A 17001-nucleotide genomic window follows, 5' to 3' on the forward strand; every position below is an offset into this window, starting at 1 on the left:
TTATAATTTAGCAAAATATAAAATTGATAAATAGTTCTTTTTGCATGGAATAGGTCCTTATTTCCTCTAAAAACTTAATCAAGTCATCCCCGATGAGAGGTAATTACATTGTGTAACAGCTAATGGGAAGTGAGGCATGGAAAATTATACTAATAGGGATTCTTAAATGATTCTCTAAAAGGGAAAAGGTAGCACTGGAAACTTCAAGTTGGAACTTCTTAAATCCGTATGTACGTCAAAAGGACTTAAAGATACAAGATCAGGTGTGAAGATCTTCTAGTAATGGATATACAGCTACAAATTTCCAAGACAGAATTTGGAAACAAGTAGTCAAACCGGGTTTCCTTGATGATTGTACCTAGGACACTTTTATGTGCTATCTATTTGGAGTCTCAATAAACTTATCTGTCTGAAAACCCACACAATTTCCACACCAAAGGCATTAAAGCTTGGTGGCATTTAGATTAATGAGGTGATTTAAAATAACAAACATGGGCTTAAGTTAATTCCTTAAAAAAAAATTCTAGACACAATAAAATTAATTTTAACAAAGAAAAGAGAGTAAGTCAATTTCCTTTAAACAAACTCCCTCTGGACTTAATTTATCACTTATAAGAGAACTGTTATTTATAATGCTATACCATTCCCAAGTGACAACAAAAAGCACAACCGTGACATGTCATTAGTAGAGAAATGACATGACATTGATGCATTTGTGTCAGGGGAACATGGTCTTAGGGCTTTCCAAAATAAAACAATCTGGTAAGGAAGAATTTAGGAATGAATTTTTTGTTGGTTTATTTTAAGAAAAGGCTGTAGCATTGAAAATTCACAGAGATGAACATCTAACATTTAAATAAATTTTTTACATTCCACCACTTGTTTTACTATAGATATTTTTAGTTTTACCAAATTAAAAAATTACATCTTACTATTTTACAATCTGTAATACATAATCAAATGTATAATTACCAGGCAAAGCTAGAAATCTACTTCTATTTTATATGGACATTATAAAAATTAAAACAATCAAATTTAAAAACCTTATTTGACCAATTTAGGAAATTCTTCTACATATTAATGATTTCAAGTGTAAAAAAAGTTATGCCATGACAACTGTGAGATTTAGAATTAAACTTTGTACCAAAGAATTATTTGCCCAAATTGAAGTCATACTGCTATTTAAAACACTAAAATTAATCATCCCCTTTGTACATTAAAAGGCAAACGTATAATTTGTTCCTATTTAATAGCTGCTTTTGAGAAGACCTAAACCAGCAGCAGTTTTTTCCAATGTTCTATTTCAAGTAAAAGTAAAGACTGTATAATAAAGATTAATAATGATCTTAAACAGAATTTACAGTTGACTGTGATGCTCCTGTAGTCTTTTCCACCCAAGATGTGCTATTAAGCACCAAAGATTTAAAAAGCAATTCTAAAAAAACAACAACAAAAAAAAACAGTTTTCCTACAGCATATATATTAAAAACTTGTTTTATTCTATTTTTCCTTTAGTATGGATTTGGTGGGTTTGTGCTCTTTTCTAACCTTTAGCATTTCTTCATGTATCCCATAATGCCCGTATGAGCTGAAATAAACACCATCCTCATCTTCCTGGAGGTCTGCAATGGCAGTAGTAGATGACGAGCAGGTTCTGACATCTGCGTTCATCACAAAATCCTGAGCAAATTGTCTGTAATCAATTTGAAATACACCCTTGAGACAGGTTTATTGGACCATGAAAAAAGGAAAGGCTAGAGGTTGAGGGAGAGGAAAGTGGAGGGAGTGGAGAATGCAGTGTGATGAGCCTTCTAACTCACATTCTATCTTAAGCAACTGAAAGCTCCCCCTGCTGGACCTTAAGCAAAAGCATATTCAAACCGAGATGTAAACATTTCTTCTGCAAATCACAAAAACACTGCCAGCTGAAGATTATAGCCATTTGTATCTTTCAACTGAACAAAAGCACATTCTCTTTATTCAATATCTCTACTGTTCTAAAACCTTATTTTAGCAACGGAATCAATGTGGTATATTTCAACACTATTAATATTCTTTCAAACCATATCATCTCAGGGGAAGTGTTCTATGGGCAGAAAGGTGACTCAAATTGAGAATTACTAGGTATGCCACCACCACCCACTGCAGCTCTAAAACTCAATTCCCTCTCTGATCACAACGTATTAAGGATCTATAACGTGGGATCCCTGGGTGGCGCAGCGGTTTGGCACCTGCCTTTGGCCCAGGGCGCGATCCTGGAGACCCGGGATCGAATCCCACATCAGGCTCCTGGTGCATGGAGCCTGCTTCTCCCTCTGCCTGTGTCTCTGCCTCTCTCTCTCTCTCTCTCTCTGTGACTATCATAAATAAATAAATTTAAAAAATTAAAAAAAAAAAAAGAATCTATAATGTATATATGGGGGAGAAACACAAAGAGGTAGATAGTAGAGTTGTTGTTGGTTAATAAATTAACCAGAATAAAATTTCAAAAATGGGGAGAGGGAACCACAATCAAGCTATCCAATGTTCCCTGCTGGACATCCCAGCAAACCATCAAGTGGGTACTAGGGAAATGGCAATTGACTTACAAATCCAACAGCTAAAGCTATACTTGGTAAAAACGCAGAATCTCAGGCCCTATGTCAGACCTCTGAATCAGAACGTACAGTTTAACAAATTCCCAGGTGGTTCATATGCACATTAAATTCTGTGAAGTACTAAGCCAGTAGAAGGCTAATTTACTCACTGGAGAAAACCATCCTATGTATCTGGTTTTCTAACTGAATACTACATAATTATACTTTGATTCTTTAAAAACAAAAATTTCAACACTGTATTGTCCTCCAACCTAAAAAAATATTAATTACTCTCCTTTAAAAGCCTAGGAGAAAAAAAGTAAATGGAGAAATTTATTAGATACAAAGCATTTCAAAGGAAAGCAATATCAAAGAACAAAAGCACTCAAGAGGCCAACACTCCCAGAATAATAACCATTAGTACAAAAGTAATTATAAAGAAGTATGTGAGAAGAGGTAAAACCACAAAATTTTATGTTAATCAACTATATCTATAACATATAAAAATGCTAATATTAATTAATATCATTAATTTAAAATAAATTTAAAATTAAATACCTACATTGTGCTTTCCAGTATATGAAATGTTTTACCATATTCCACCTTATTCTTAGTGGTATTACTTTTAGTATCTAAATAAATAATTTTCTGTAAGATTGATAAATTACTTCATTTTTTGCAGATCCTCACGTGCTCTAGCTAATGCAGCTTCAGCAGACAGTGCCCTGGCTTCCATATGTTTCAATTTTTCAACAACGGATGTGTTTTCATTGAGGCCATTGGGATATGAGAATGGGACTGACACTGGTTCATAAAGATCTTCTACATCTAAAGAAATAAATGGACATTATTATCAGGACATCTTCTGACAATGAAGCAAATATAAACATGTTATCAATAAATACAAAGTGCCTATTATGCAGCCAACTGAGAAATATTTGTAAAAGTATTTCTAATTAAATATTTAATATTCAAACTGTTTCCATTTAAATTTAAAAAGCATGTTGTTACTCTAAGTTTTTCATTAGGGGGCTAAATTAACCATATATAAATGCATTAATTATACTGAACTAAAACTAGGAAGGAACAAAAAAAAATGGAAAAAATCCTTGAATGTATTGACTACCAGGTTTCTTTTACACACATTACATTTCATTTCACCCTCAAAACAAACCTAACATGTAACATTTATTCCTATTTTAAGGCATGGGAAATATAAATTTCAGAGGAATTAAGTGACTACAGCCCAAAGTCATTTGGCTGTTTAATGAAAAAAACTACGATTCAAACCCATGCCTGCCCTCCTAGCTCATATTATTGCCAGTTCACCAGGTCCCTTCTCAGACACAGGTATGACATTTAGATATTCATTAAGGACAGTGTGTGCATAAGGAATTCTACACATTCAGTAACTTTTTCATCCTAAGTAAGGGATACTGCAATCTATACATCAATGTCTATTGCTGATATTACTGACATCCTAATTCCTAGTATTAAAAATTCTTGATTTGACTTTAATTTCACTATGTATGAACTCATTAACTTCCACTGTAAAACTAATACTTCTGCTAACAGAAATTAATATATGGAGTTAGTGAGTGAGGTCAAAATCCCAGTGTCTATCATTCAGTCCAATTAACTCTCTGATCAACCTAAAGCAATAAAAACAATGCATTTATATTTTCTCTTCAGTACAGCACTTGGAGAAATATGGCTTTTTTTCTTATTCAGTTTTTAGTTGTGACACTTCTAGAGTTGAGACAAAATAACTAAGCTTAATAAATGCATGGGAATATTGTAACTTAGAGACTATAGCCTAAATCGAACTTATAAAAGCAGTAGTACAATATGCCACTAATCTCTAATCAGTCTGAAGAAGACTGAGTCACTGTTTTAAAAAACTATACATTCATTTATTATTTAATTCACCAAAAATTAATGAGAGCAACAAGATACGTTAAGGACAGTACACCATATCTTCTACTCCTTACTATAACTCTGTGTATCTTGTTTTCAAACTTCGTCAAACTGTAAGCCAACTTGTTAAGTTACAGATTAGAAATGAACAAAGGAATTGATTTCTTTGCTTTAAAAGGTTTGTTTTGCTCTTTGCTGCAATAAAAGAACAGAAACTTTCAGCACTAATAATATGGAGACAATCAGATATATTAAATGTTGAATGTTGAAAAGAAGAAAGGGTTCAGTCAACATTAAGACCCATAACTATAATTTATTAAAGTCTAATTAATAGTTCTAAGCCACATTCAGAAAGATGAATCTCCACATCTACATTCTGTCTCAGGAGGTTCGAATCTCCTAGATACTTCATTTCAGCAGCTAAGAACTACCACAAAGGATGGTCAATTTATCAAGAAGACCTAACGATTATAAATGACCATAAACCTTACAAAAGCAAAAACTGATAGAATTAAAAGGCAAAAATAGACAAATCTTCAGTCATAGAAATGTAAATACATCGCTGTCAATGATGAATTAGAAAAGTTAAAAAACATGTAAAAGATCAGAACTAAAATATTCAGCACCCTGAACTCTATCTAGAATACTGCACCCAAGAACTGTATCTGACACTTCTGTAACAGTGATTTTGTAGTCTGCTCATCAACGTCGGTTTTTCAGATGTTTTTTTCATTACCAGAATACAGTTTTACATTTTTGACAAGAACAGCAGAAAAATGATGTTGTATCCTGAGTGCATTTTACTAAGGTGTCAATAGGATTTATTATTGGTGATGTTAACCTTGATCAGTTGGCTGTGGTAGTGTCTACTGGAGAAGTTAACATCTCCTCTGTATTTAAATTTCTTGGGCAGATACTGTGAACTATGCAAGTCCTATTCCACCTTAAATTTTTGCCCACTAATCTTAGCATCCATTGGTGGGTCTTTTCTGCAAGTTATTACTGTGTTGTTCGCCTAATGGTGATTTTCTATTTTTCTCTTCCCTTCTACATTTACTAGTGAAAATCTTATTCTAAGTTTAAGTTGGGAGATCCCTGGGTGGCGTAGTGGTTTGGCGCCTGCCTTTGGTCCAGGGTGCGATCCTAGAGACCCAGGATCGAATCCCACGTCGGGCTCCTGGTGCATGGAGCCTGCTTCTCCCTCTGCCTGTGTCTCTGCCTCTCTCTCTCTCTGTGTGTGTGACTATCATAAATAAATTTAAAAAGAAAAAAAAAAAAGTTTAAGTTGCTCCTTCTTCATGTATTTCTTTGGTTGATTAGGTCAGTTCGGATCCAAGCTATTTATTCCGTCCTATGGGTTAAAACCCAATACTGCCACTTTCTGTATTGATCAAATTAGCCCAGCTTCGGCCATTAGCAGTCCTTCAGGTTGGCTCCTGAATTCTTGTGTAAGTCCCCACCTCCCCCCATCTTTTAAGTACTTCCCTGCTTTGGGGCACAAGCTGTTCCAAACTCATGTTGTATCATCCTGCCCAATCCATGGAATCAATCACTTCTCTAAAGAGCCTTGGTTCCTTTTATTGGATAATGGTGTTAAAATCTGGGCAGTAGGCATGCTCATTGCTACTGGAGTTTTTCTAGGCTGTCTCAACAGAGCTAGGAAATACATGTGTATATACCAACCCAAATAGACACACATGCCTCTATTTCTGTATCTATCTCTATGTACATTAAAAACTGTGAATTCATGCTGGTACCTCTGATACCAATCTATCACCATAGGACTCATTTCATCCTACCCTTTTTCCTTATCTGAAACCTCCTTCTCTAACAGTGAGAAACACAGCTCTTATTATTCATAATATATTTACTTGTCCATGCTATTACAAAAAAAGAAGTCCCAGGATTGCTAATCCATACCCTGCAAATAACAACTTTACTGACATCACAGCATTTATGTAGTCTTTCTACTTGGGAGCCTCAGCACAATATCCAGTCAAGACTTTCAGTTACTTCCACAGCTCTTTCCTTCCCCATCCCCTTTGGCAGTTACATTATTCCTTTGTAATATGGTTAGGTTCATTTGTTAGTGTTTGGATCCCATTTTGGACCATCACTACCCTCATACATCCTGGTTGCTTTGCTGGTTTCTTCGTTACATGAAGGCTATGAGAAATACTACTACAGTCCTAAAAGTCGGGGCTATACAAAAGGTACTCTCAGAGAAATGTCGTTCCCTTGTTATCCCTGTTACCTCAACCCCATTGTGCCCTTCTCTCCCTCCCTGTCCCACTAAACCCCATACTTAACTACTCTCTTTAGTTTCCAGTTTATCCTACCTGTATTTCTTTTGTACAAATGAGCACACACATGCATTTTCTCAAATCCCTTTTTTTCTTACATAGACAGAATATCTTACTGTAGATACTCTTTTGAGTTTTGCCTTCTCCTATTTAACAATATGTCTTGGACATCACTCTATCGGTTCAGAGATCTTTGGGTCTTTTTTTAGTAGATGGTGTGGATATACAATAGTTTATTCAACTACTCTCCTAAATGTATGGGCACTTAAGTTGTTGTAAATATTTAAAAATCACAATACTATACTTAATAATTTTGTATATATGTATTTTCAGAATATTGGAAGTATACCTAAAAACAGATTCTTATCAGTGAAACCACTGTTAAAAAGTAAATGTGTGTACAGTTTGGTTAGGTGTTGCCAAAATTGCATACTACCAGCAATGTATGACAGTGCTTACCTCCTCAGCTTTATCAACAAAACATGTCATATTTTAAAAGTATTTACCAATCTGATAGCTAAGAAATGGCATCTCACTGTTGGGCTACTTTTGAACCTTTGGTGAACTGTCTAATCATGTATTTTGCCCCCTACTGTTCTATCAAGTGTTTGATCCTTTGTCCCTTAATGTAGAAGAGTTTGTGATGGAGACAGACCGGAGACAGACCGCACAAGTGGGGGGGGCGGGGGGGGGGGCAGCAGGCAGAAGAGGGAGAAGCAGGCTCCCCAATGGGCAGAGTCCAATACAGGGCTCAATCCCAGGACCTTGGGATCATGACCTGAGCCAAACGCAGATGCTTAACGTGCTTAACGACTGAGCCACCCAGGTGCCCCTACGTTGTACTCAAAAAGAAAAAAAAAAAAAAACACACATTTTATTTACTTCGATTTCATTTGTTTTTCCCTAACATCCCCTTTTCTGATCCAAGATCTTATCCAGGATACTATAATTCATTCAGTTGTCATGTCTCCTTTTTTTTTCAGTTGTCATGTCTCCTTAAGCCTCTCTTAGCCATGACAGTTTCTTACATGTTCCTTGTTTTTGAGGACCTTGGCAGTTTTGAAGAGTATTGGTCAGGTAGTTTATAGAATGACCTTTACTTTGTGTGTCTCATGGTTTTTCATAGTTCAACTGAGGTTATCAGTTTTGGGGAAGAAGACTAGAGTTTTCTCTAGTGCCACTCACATCATATTATATAAAGAGTTCATAGCATCAACATGATTTATCACTGATGTGATATCTGGCCCCCGCCCCCCATACTGTACTTTAATTGCCTATTTTCTTAGTCACCGCCTTTATTATTATTTATATTTATTTATTATTATTCAATCATCTTTAAATGCTCAGAGCCTCATACTTAGAAGATGCTCAATAAATATTTACTGAAAGGCAGTGGAGATGCAATGGTCAGTAATCAAGCTTAGAGCTGGGAGACCGACAAACTTCTCTTCCACTTCTCTCCACCAATGGCTAGGAACACAGGCTATTTGAGAGAAGCAGGCAGTGTTTGCAAGGGCATGCCCAGTTCAAGTTCTCCTTCTTTTACTAAGCTGCTTTAAGTGGTCCAGATCAAAGTCATGGCTTCTTCATCCAAACTCGTAGGCCTTATTTATTTACTAATAAAAATAAATTCTCCTTTATTAAGCACTTACTCTGACAGGTACTATGCTAATATGCATTACCTTTGTGACAACTTTCTAAGGTAATGTCATTATCACCTTTTTACAAATTAAGGCTAAAAGAAATCAACTTTATATACCATTGGAGAGTTAGTCAATGCAGATCTGTAACCACCGTGACCAGCACACAACACTCAGTATATGTTGATCTGAATAATCTGTTCCTCTTCTGAACTGTACTACCTTTTCTACTTCTCATGAAACTTACAACACTTGACCTTATAACACAAGACAGATATTTAAAAACAAAACACTTACTATTAAGACTGTGGGCTTCCTATGAGAAAGATTCATTCTTCATGTTTAGAAACATTTAACATTACTATGTTCATGTGAGTATTCGATAAACGATTTTGAATATAGGAAGTCATGAAGAGCACTTAGTAGGCACTTTGTCATTTATCAAAGAGATCACTGTGGTCACTCCAGGGAGAAATGAGATTAGAGAGTATTTGTAAAAATAGGAAAGAATCAACCTGGGACTCACCAAATTTGGGAACTAGAAAGAATCATAGAAATCTGGCCCAGGTTCTTCATTTTATAGATGAAAACTTAACAGAAAGCTCTGTCCAGGGTCACATAGTTCCTAAATCCTACACTGAGGAGCTTACTACTCCAGCACACCGCCACATAACTTAATGATGGTCCTTCTCATGGAAATGAATAGTTTTCCACAGTTCTCATACTCATCAGAGAACGGTTCAACTCCACACGGTCAAACTTCTGTATGTGAAGGTACATGTCTGTTTAGAATGGTCCCACTAATCTGAACAAACCCTCTACCTCGCCTGACATAAGAAACATGGAAGAAAATATAAATAAGGGGGAAAAAGCAAAAAACACTAACCCTGGTAAGTAAGAACAATAAAGTATCTATAAGAAGCCAAAAGAATTTTCACAAGTTCCCTGTACAATAAGGAATGAGCCAGGGTGCCCAGGTGGCTCAATCAGTTAAGTGCTCTACTTGACTCCTGATTTTGGTTCAGGTCATGATCTCGTGGGTCCTGCGACTGAGCCCCCACCACAAGCTTCACACTCAGGGGCAAGTTCGCTTGTGATTCTCTCCCTCTACTCCACTCGCATGTGCACACAACTCTCTCCCTCAATAAATAAATAAATCTAAAGAGTCAACTAGAGAATGAGCAAATGCACACAGCAAATAACCAAATAAGAAAGCTATAATCAAAAAAGGAAAAATGAATGAATGAATGAATGAATGAATGAATAAATAAATAATAAGGAAAGTGGCCCTGCCACATGGAAGGCTATAGAGTTAGTGTGAACACATGGAAATTTAAGTGGAATCTGTTCTGCATCAAAACAAAATCTCAGGGATGCTGGGTAGGTCAGCAGTTGCGTGGCTGCCTTCAGCTCAGGGCATGATCCTGGGTCCTGGGAACCAGTCCCACGTTGGACTCCCAGCGAGGAGCCTGCTTCTCCCTCTGCCTATATCTCTGCCTTTATCTCTGTGTCTCTCATGAATAAACAAAATCTTTAAAAAAAAAAAAAAATCTCAGTAAATTTGATGCCTTAAGAAAAGTCAATTATCTGATCTAAATACATCAAACAAAAGCAGCAAGTATTATTAAATCTACTTTAAATTTTTTGAAGCAGAAAAAATAAAGAATCAGATTTCAAAGTTTTGATTAATTTAAATTTAAAATTTAGCTAATTTTAGCTAAATTAACTAAATTAAAATTTTAGTCAATTTTAGTAGACTAAAATTTAGTCCACAAGTAAAAATTATTTTCTCAAGTGTCCCTATGTTTCAGAACATCTTGTATACAATATTTAAACAAACTCCTATTTCTAAATTTCTCTCTCAGATGGTCAGTGTGACTATGAGTTCTTAACTTCCCTATTGAAACCAGCTACCTGGTGAGGTCTTTAGAGAATTAAGGAGATGATATATTTGCTTAGAACATTTAACTACCATTTGCCATTACAAATGACCCTAAGTAAAAGTAGACTCAGTATTTCATCTTACCAAATTGAAGTAATAAGTCATCTTCTAATACTGGCTTCAAATACTCTTCTTTCTCCCAAGGCACTGGGTTGTAGATGGAATTCATATACTCAACTGTAGGATTCTGGATGTAAAATTAATTGCATTTTTTTATTGTATATAATCACAACGTCCCTCCCCCCCCTCCCGCCCCCAACAAAAGATAGGAAAGTTGAGGAATCATGTCTACCTTACATAAAATCTCTATTTAAGGAGTCTGTGTTCGCTTGTCACTTCGTTAACCTATTGTATGATTGCTTAGGTTAAGCAATATGGTTTCTTTTTTTTTTTAATATTTTATTTATTTATGACAGATACAGAGAGAGAGAGAGGCAGAGACACAGGCAGAGGGAGAAGCAGGCTCCATGCACCGGGAGCCCGATGTGGGATTCGATCCCGGGTCTCCAGGATCATGCCCTGGGCCAAAGGCAGGCACCAAACCGCTGCGCCACCCAGGGATCCCAGCAATATGGTTTCAATGCACTTTTTTATTGTTTGGATTTGGGGGACATGGGAACATAAACAATCATTTGAATAGAAGAGAGAAAAGGATTAAGTATTTGAAAAATAGAACAAAGACAACCACAGTACTTGAAATCACACTAGAAATTATTTCTGATGTAGGGCAATACTGTGCATCAGTATCATCAGGCCCTGAATTACTTTTTCACATAAATCAATTCACCTCTTGGACAAAGTTAAAAATAATACCTTACTAAGCATGATGTGTATTCACTTCCTTGGTGCTCTATGTTGTACTAGTGTCTAATGTTTATGATTCCCTCAACATGATGATTATATAGCAGTTCTTTGTATTCTTCTAAAGTCAATTCATCAATAGTCACAGCAGTATTTCTTTAGTTTCCAAACAAAATTATGATTTTTTAAAAAGATTTATTTATTCATGAGAGACACGGAGAGAGAGGCAGAGACACAGGCAGAGAGAGAAGCAGGCTCCATGCAGGGAGCCTGATGTGGGACTTCATCTTGGGACTCCAGGATCACGCCCTGGGCCAAAGGCAGACGCTCAACTGCTGAGCCACCCAAGGATCCCACCAAACAAAATTATAAAATAAGCTATCAACTTACCTTAAGTCTAATAAAATTTATTAGTTTAATGTATCCATAAAATTCAAGTCCTAAAGAGAAAAAAAAGATATTCACCTGTTTTAATATGAGTTTTGTTTCACTGACCTATTATTCTATAGAGGTTTCTCTGGTTAGATAATAAAATATTTCTATCCTCTAAACTACAACTTATAATATTTTGAATTTCTTATTAAGAACTAGAAATAGTAACTTTAATACTTCCAAATACTTTGACAAAAGCACATGGATGACAATTTTTACTGTCTGTCTTGCATTTCTAAAAAGCAGGAAATTAATTTTTAGAATTGAAATCCTCATTTGTTAAGAAAAATACAAGTCAGGAAAATTCAGTTGTAGATTTTACCAAGTATTTGGCAGGTGATATTAGAGCCCAAAGTCTCTAAATTCCCTATTTTTTAGGGTGCCTATCAAATTATAGTTTTGGCTAGACACGGAGTATACAAAGTATTTATATTAAGCTAAATGATGTAAATCAAAAAACAATGAGGCTTGCTTTCTTTCCATAGGTGAAGCAGCATTTAAAACGTGGAAAAGCAACAGAATATCCAACCAACTGGGTATTATTTGTCATGACAAATGTTATGAGAAACACAACAGCATTTAAAATGTTTTATATGCATAAGAGCATACAAAAACCTCTATTTGTTAAATGAAAAAAATTTTAAAATTACATTTAAAAGTGTGATTTCAATTCAGTTTAAGAATGTATATAAAAAAAACCCCAAAAAGTCATTCATGTCTTACAAAAGCAGCTGCAGTTAAACTTATGAATTATAAACATATTTTATCACATAATGTCTTTTCTAATTGATAGCAAATATAAAGACTGAAAAAACGAATTCTGTATTACGTTAGTTTCAGTGGAATACTGTAGCTCTTCTGCATCCATTTAAGGAAGCAGACTTGAATTATAAGGGAAGTATGCTCGAATGCAAGTTTCAAAAGAATCATCTAGATATTTTGTTCACCACCTTAACTTCAGCACTCCTTTTTCTAGACTCTTACCAAACTCAACCTTGTATGCCCTGAAGTTCATGTTATGCTTTGACCTAGTAAGTTGCCTCTTTTCCACAACGATCCCACCTTCTTTCCCGGACTCCGACTCTATCCTTGCTCTCCTTAATTCTAATAAGATAAAAATGCAATCACGTGCCAAAGTTGTTTTTCCTTTTTAGCTGTAAAGTCAATATAAGCTTAAGTACAGCAAATCTTATCTAGAAGAGTGACTTAAAATTAGTTCTCCTCCAATGGCCACTTGTCAAAAAAAATTTCATAGGATAGGTTGGTACATTTTTCACTCTATTGAACTTGTGTAGGAAAGGTCTTGAAGAATACAAAGTGTGAACTTAAATCTTGCAACTAAACTCTTTATTCCAAACAATACTCACCATGTTTATGGACCATGGTATCAATATGAAATTGATGCTCAGACTTACAGTGTGAAAACGTTTCTTCGGCAGATATAAATAACCTGAAAAAACAAACAACAGCTTCATGAATTAGTCCCCTCCAAAGTCTAAATACTGATTTCATGTTTAATATACCCTTCTTCCCCCATTCTGCTGATTTCTGGTTTTATATCCAGTTAAGAAAAAAAGACACATACTTGTAAATGAGAGGGATCAGGCATTTCTAAAGGGAATTAGTACCTGAGTCTCATTTCAGACCCTCAACAAACTACATTGTAAGTGTCACAGTTCATTTATGTGTGAAATCACAGCACCGAGTTTATCAAAAGGCTTCTAAGGAAGAGAACTCCCTTTGATACACTGTTATTCTCAAGATACTAAAATTCCCTACAGAAGGCTCTTTTCTCTGTGTCAGCGCTGCTTCCAGAGGCTTTGAACTGAGACAGCTCACGCTGCTTTTAGAAATAAAGCATGGGGATCCCTGGGTGGTGTGAGGGCCGAGCCTCTGATCCGAGGCCTGCAACCCGAAGGGCACTTGGGATACGGAGGGGCCGCACCCCGCCTGCGCGCTGCACACACGCCCCAGCTGGTGGGCGACCGAGGGTTGACCTAGTGACTCAGGTCACGACCTCAGCCTATCGCAAAGCAGCACATCCCTGAGGCTCAGTAAATACCGTTTTATGACACCCTGAGTGTCCTGGACGTTCCGGAGCCACGCCCGCGGCGCCACCTGTGCTCCCACCTGCGGGACTACGCCAGCCACCAAGCCCCGCGCCCGGCTTACGGGAAGCCGCAAAGTGTTTATTCCCCTCGCACTGGCCGATGCCAAGCAGGCCTCGTTCCTGCCCGCCGGTCCGGAAAGCCAGAGCTCACGAGGATGACGGCCACGCAGGGCTTTACGTGGAAAGAGCGTGTGTGCGGACGGAAGGCAGACCCCAGCTCCGTGACCTCGAGTCAGGGATGGCGCGCGCTCGGCTTCCCTGCGCGGGGAAGAGCATCCTTTCCCCCCCGCGGGCGGGGCTGCAGGCGGCCCGGGGCTGCCCTCCTTCCTGCCCTCCTTGCTGCCCTCCTGCCAGGGGTGCAGCTCCATAAAGCTGGGGCGCCCCGGCGGGTCTCCAGGGCGGCCACTCGCAAGGCCGAGCTCGACGCCGACTCCCAGCGCCCTGCTGCGGCCCCGCGGGACCGGGGAGCACAACGGCCGGGGGCTCAGTCCAAGGGCCTCTCGGTTCACACCGCGGGGACACCGGGGCCGAGGCGGACGCACCTGTGGCAGAACAGGCAGGGCGTCTGCTGCTGGTCGTGCGGGAGCGCCGCCTCCGCCCCGGCCCCGTCCTCGTCCTCGTCGTCGTCCTCCCAGGCGGCCTCGTCCCCGCTGTCCGACAGCTCCGGCAGCTCGTCCTCCGCCGCCGCGGCGCCCCGGCCGCCTAGACACGCGCACCGTCAGCCCTGCCCCGGGCCGCGCCGCCCCCGCCCTCCCGCCGCCCGGGCCCCGCCGCCCCCTCCCCCACCCTCCCCCCCGGGACGCTCCCGGTGCGGCGCCGCGGCCTCCGCGCTGGGCGGCCAGGGTGCCGAGGGCCCGGGATACCCACCCGCGGCGCCCGACGCTAACGAGCACATGGCGGCGGGGAAGCCCGCGTACGGGGGCGGGGAAGGGGAAGGGGGCGGGGGCGGGGGCGAGCCCGCGGCGGGCAGGGAACGCGGCCGGACTCCCCCGCGCCCGGAGACGCCAGGGCGCGCGCGCGGGCAGGGGGCCGCTTCCGGCCTTGGGCCGCCGCCGTCGGTCACGTGCGGCGGGTGGGCGGGGCGAGGGCGAGTGGGCGGGGCGGTGGGCGGGCAGGGGGCTGCTTCCGGCCTCGGGCCGCCGCCGTCGGTCACGTGCGGCGGGTGGGCGGGGCGAGGGCGAGTGGGCGGGGCGCGCGTGCGGGCAGGGGGCCGCTTCCGGCCTCAAGGCCGCGGCTGTCGGTCACGTGCGGCGTGTGGGCGGGGCGGAGGCGGGGTGGGCGGGGCGAGGGCGCGAGCCCCGCCCCCGCCCCGCCCCCGCCCGCTGGGTTGCAGGAGCGCGCGCCGTTGCCCGCCGAAACCCGGCGGCGGCGTCGCGGGCCTTGCGGTGCCTCTGTCCTCCCCGCGCGGCGGCAGGTGTGAGCGGGAGGTCCCCGCGTGCGGCCCGGAGCCCCGAGGCGCAGAGACGCCGTCGCCAGGGTTCTTCCGCGGGCGCCGCGCCCTTTGTGTCCCTCGCTCGAGGACCGGGCGGCGCCCTCTGGCGGCGGCGGCGGCGGCGGCGCGGCGCGGGCCGGGGCTCGGGTTCCGGGGCTCCCTGACCCCCGGGGCGCGGGGGGGGGCCTGCAGGAGCCGGTGGGGGCGCCCTCGAGCGCACGGAGGTCGAGGCCTGGAGGACGCAGGACGCAGGAAGCTCGGGTCCAGCTGCTGCCTCCGGGCCCCGCCCCGCCGCTCGTCGCTGAGCCTGGAGCAGCGCGGTCCGCCGCCGCGGCGTGGATCCTGCAGAGTGCGGACGAGGACGGAGCAGCCACGAGCGGGGGGATGGAGGGGCGGGGCCGTAGAACGCTTAGACGTGGCGTGGACTCCCTCCTGGGCAGGCCGCCGGCCTCCTGCCTCCTTCCCCTCCTACCCCCGGGCCCGGAGCGCTTAGGCGGGAGAGGGCAGCAGTCAGCGCCCAGCGCCCAGGCCCTCCGCCTTGGCCCCGCAGGCCCCTCGTGACCCCCGCCCCGCCACCCCGGCACCCCGGCACCCCAGCCCTTCCCCTCGGGTCACCCTCCTGCCGCTGACCTAGAGCTCAGCCTTTTCACACCTCAGCGCTTCTGCTAAGAGTAATCTACAAAAACCACCATTTCTCAAGTTTCTGGTCATTCTAGCAGCCTTCCTTTAGTTTTTTTGTTAGCGTGCACCATTTGCTTCTATTTCATTTTACCTTACAGGTTCTGTTTGACCCTCAGCGCCGTGCCGTGGGGGTACGGGCCTGGCCTCTCATTTCTCGGGCACAGGGCAGATGGCCCAACTCCTAGCAGGTGCTCAGTGACCAGTTGCCGAGCGAAAGTGCCGCCTCGTATTGCTAACCTGCCCTGGATATGCTCTTACCTGTAGGCTCCCAGAGGACAGAATCTACCAAGTACTAGTTTTGAGGATTTATCCTCGGATTGTCAGAACAGCCGCTGGCTCTGCTAGGTCAGCCTTCTGCACCGCTGTATCCCCACTCGCTATGCGCCCAGAGCACACAGCGAGCACGCAGCATGCTCAATTAACTAATTCAAGGCCTCGGGTTACCTGGGCCCATTCACCTGTTTGCTTTATCCTTCCAACATCACCTCCCTCTGCAGCATGGGCCACCTTCTCTGTGTGTAGAACACCTGGAGGGAAATCTGCAAAGTCCCTTGGGAACCCCCAATGTTAACAGGAAAAAAAAAAAATAACACACCGTCTAGATGGGTGATTGAGCCAGAATCTTGTCCCTTGAAGTTTGTGACTCCCCCACGATGCTGGGCTTGGGAGGGAGCAGCTTTGCTCTCTACTCCAAAGACGAACACACACAGATCCTCCCCCTAACATCCCCTGTTCACTACTGAACGGGACCTGACACAAGGTTTTGTGGGTAAGGAAGTAACAGAGAGAGGACAACTTAAAATTGGCCACTGGGGGCAGCTGCTTTTAGAGCCCACAGGCCTCAGGATGTCCTCAGGGGGTCCCCTGACTTCATGCCTCCTTGGAACCCGCGCTTGTTATCACCCAAACATGCAGGCTCTTTAGAGTCCAGACCCAAAGGAACTCTGCCTGGCAGGAGGAAGATGTTCCTTTCCTACCCCTTCCTAAAATAGGTCTCTTTCCCGGGTGACTGACAATGGGAACGTTCAATCCCTTTTACAGATATACACCCTCAATTAAAGGGGATGGCCTTTATCCTCTAGGTGTCCACTAAAGCCTGAAATGTACCTGGCGTACTGTAGACCCTGTACAAACCACCTGAATCATTCAAATATGTTTCCCTCAGCA

At 42.3% G+C, this 17001-nt stretch overlaps 1 protein-coding gene across 3 annotated transcripts in view; it reads right to left on the reverse strand.

The window, feature by feature from the left end:
• The window catches only part of PRMT3 (protein arginine methyltransferase 3), a 124380-nt gene extending 109716 nt beyond the window's left edge, over positions 1 to 14664 (reverse strand). The window contains exons 1-7 of one of the 3 annotated variants that reach the window (XM_072793776.1): positions 14589 to 14664; positions 14264 to 14423; positions 12979 to 13061; positions 11570 to 11619; positions 10463 to 10565; positions 3245 to 3404; positions 1549 to 1693 (exon numbers count right to left, since the gene is read on the reverse strand). In XM_072793776.1, the coding sequence (XP_072649877.1) occupies positions 1549 to 1693; positions 3245 to 3404; positions 10463 to 10565; positions 11570 to 11619; positions 12979 to 13061; positions 14264 to 14423; positions 14589 to 14616 (729 nt within the window). In that variant the 5' untranslated portion in view covers positions 14617 to 14664. The remainder of the gene's footprint in view (positions 1 to 1548; positions 1694 to 3244; positions 3405 to 10462; positions 10566 to 11569; positions 11620 to 12978; positions 13062 to 14263; positions 14424 to 14588) is intronic. The other 2 variants (XM_072793777.1, XM_072793778.1) reach the window with 2 other exon arrangements.
• Positions 14665 to 17001: the final 2337 nt, after the last annotated feature.

Source organism: Canis lupus, chromosome 23 (assembly GCF_048164855.1).
Source record: "Canis lupus baileyi chromosome 23, mCanLup2.hap1, whole genome shotgun sequence".
Taxonomy (NCBI): Eukaryota; Metazoa; Chordata; class Mammalia; order Carnivora; family Canidae; genus Canis; species Canis lupus.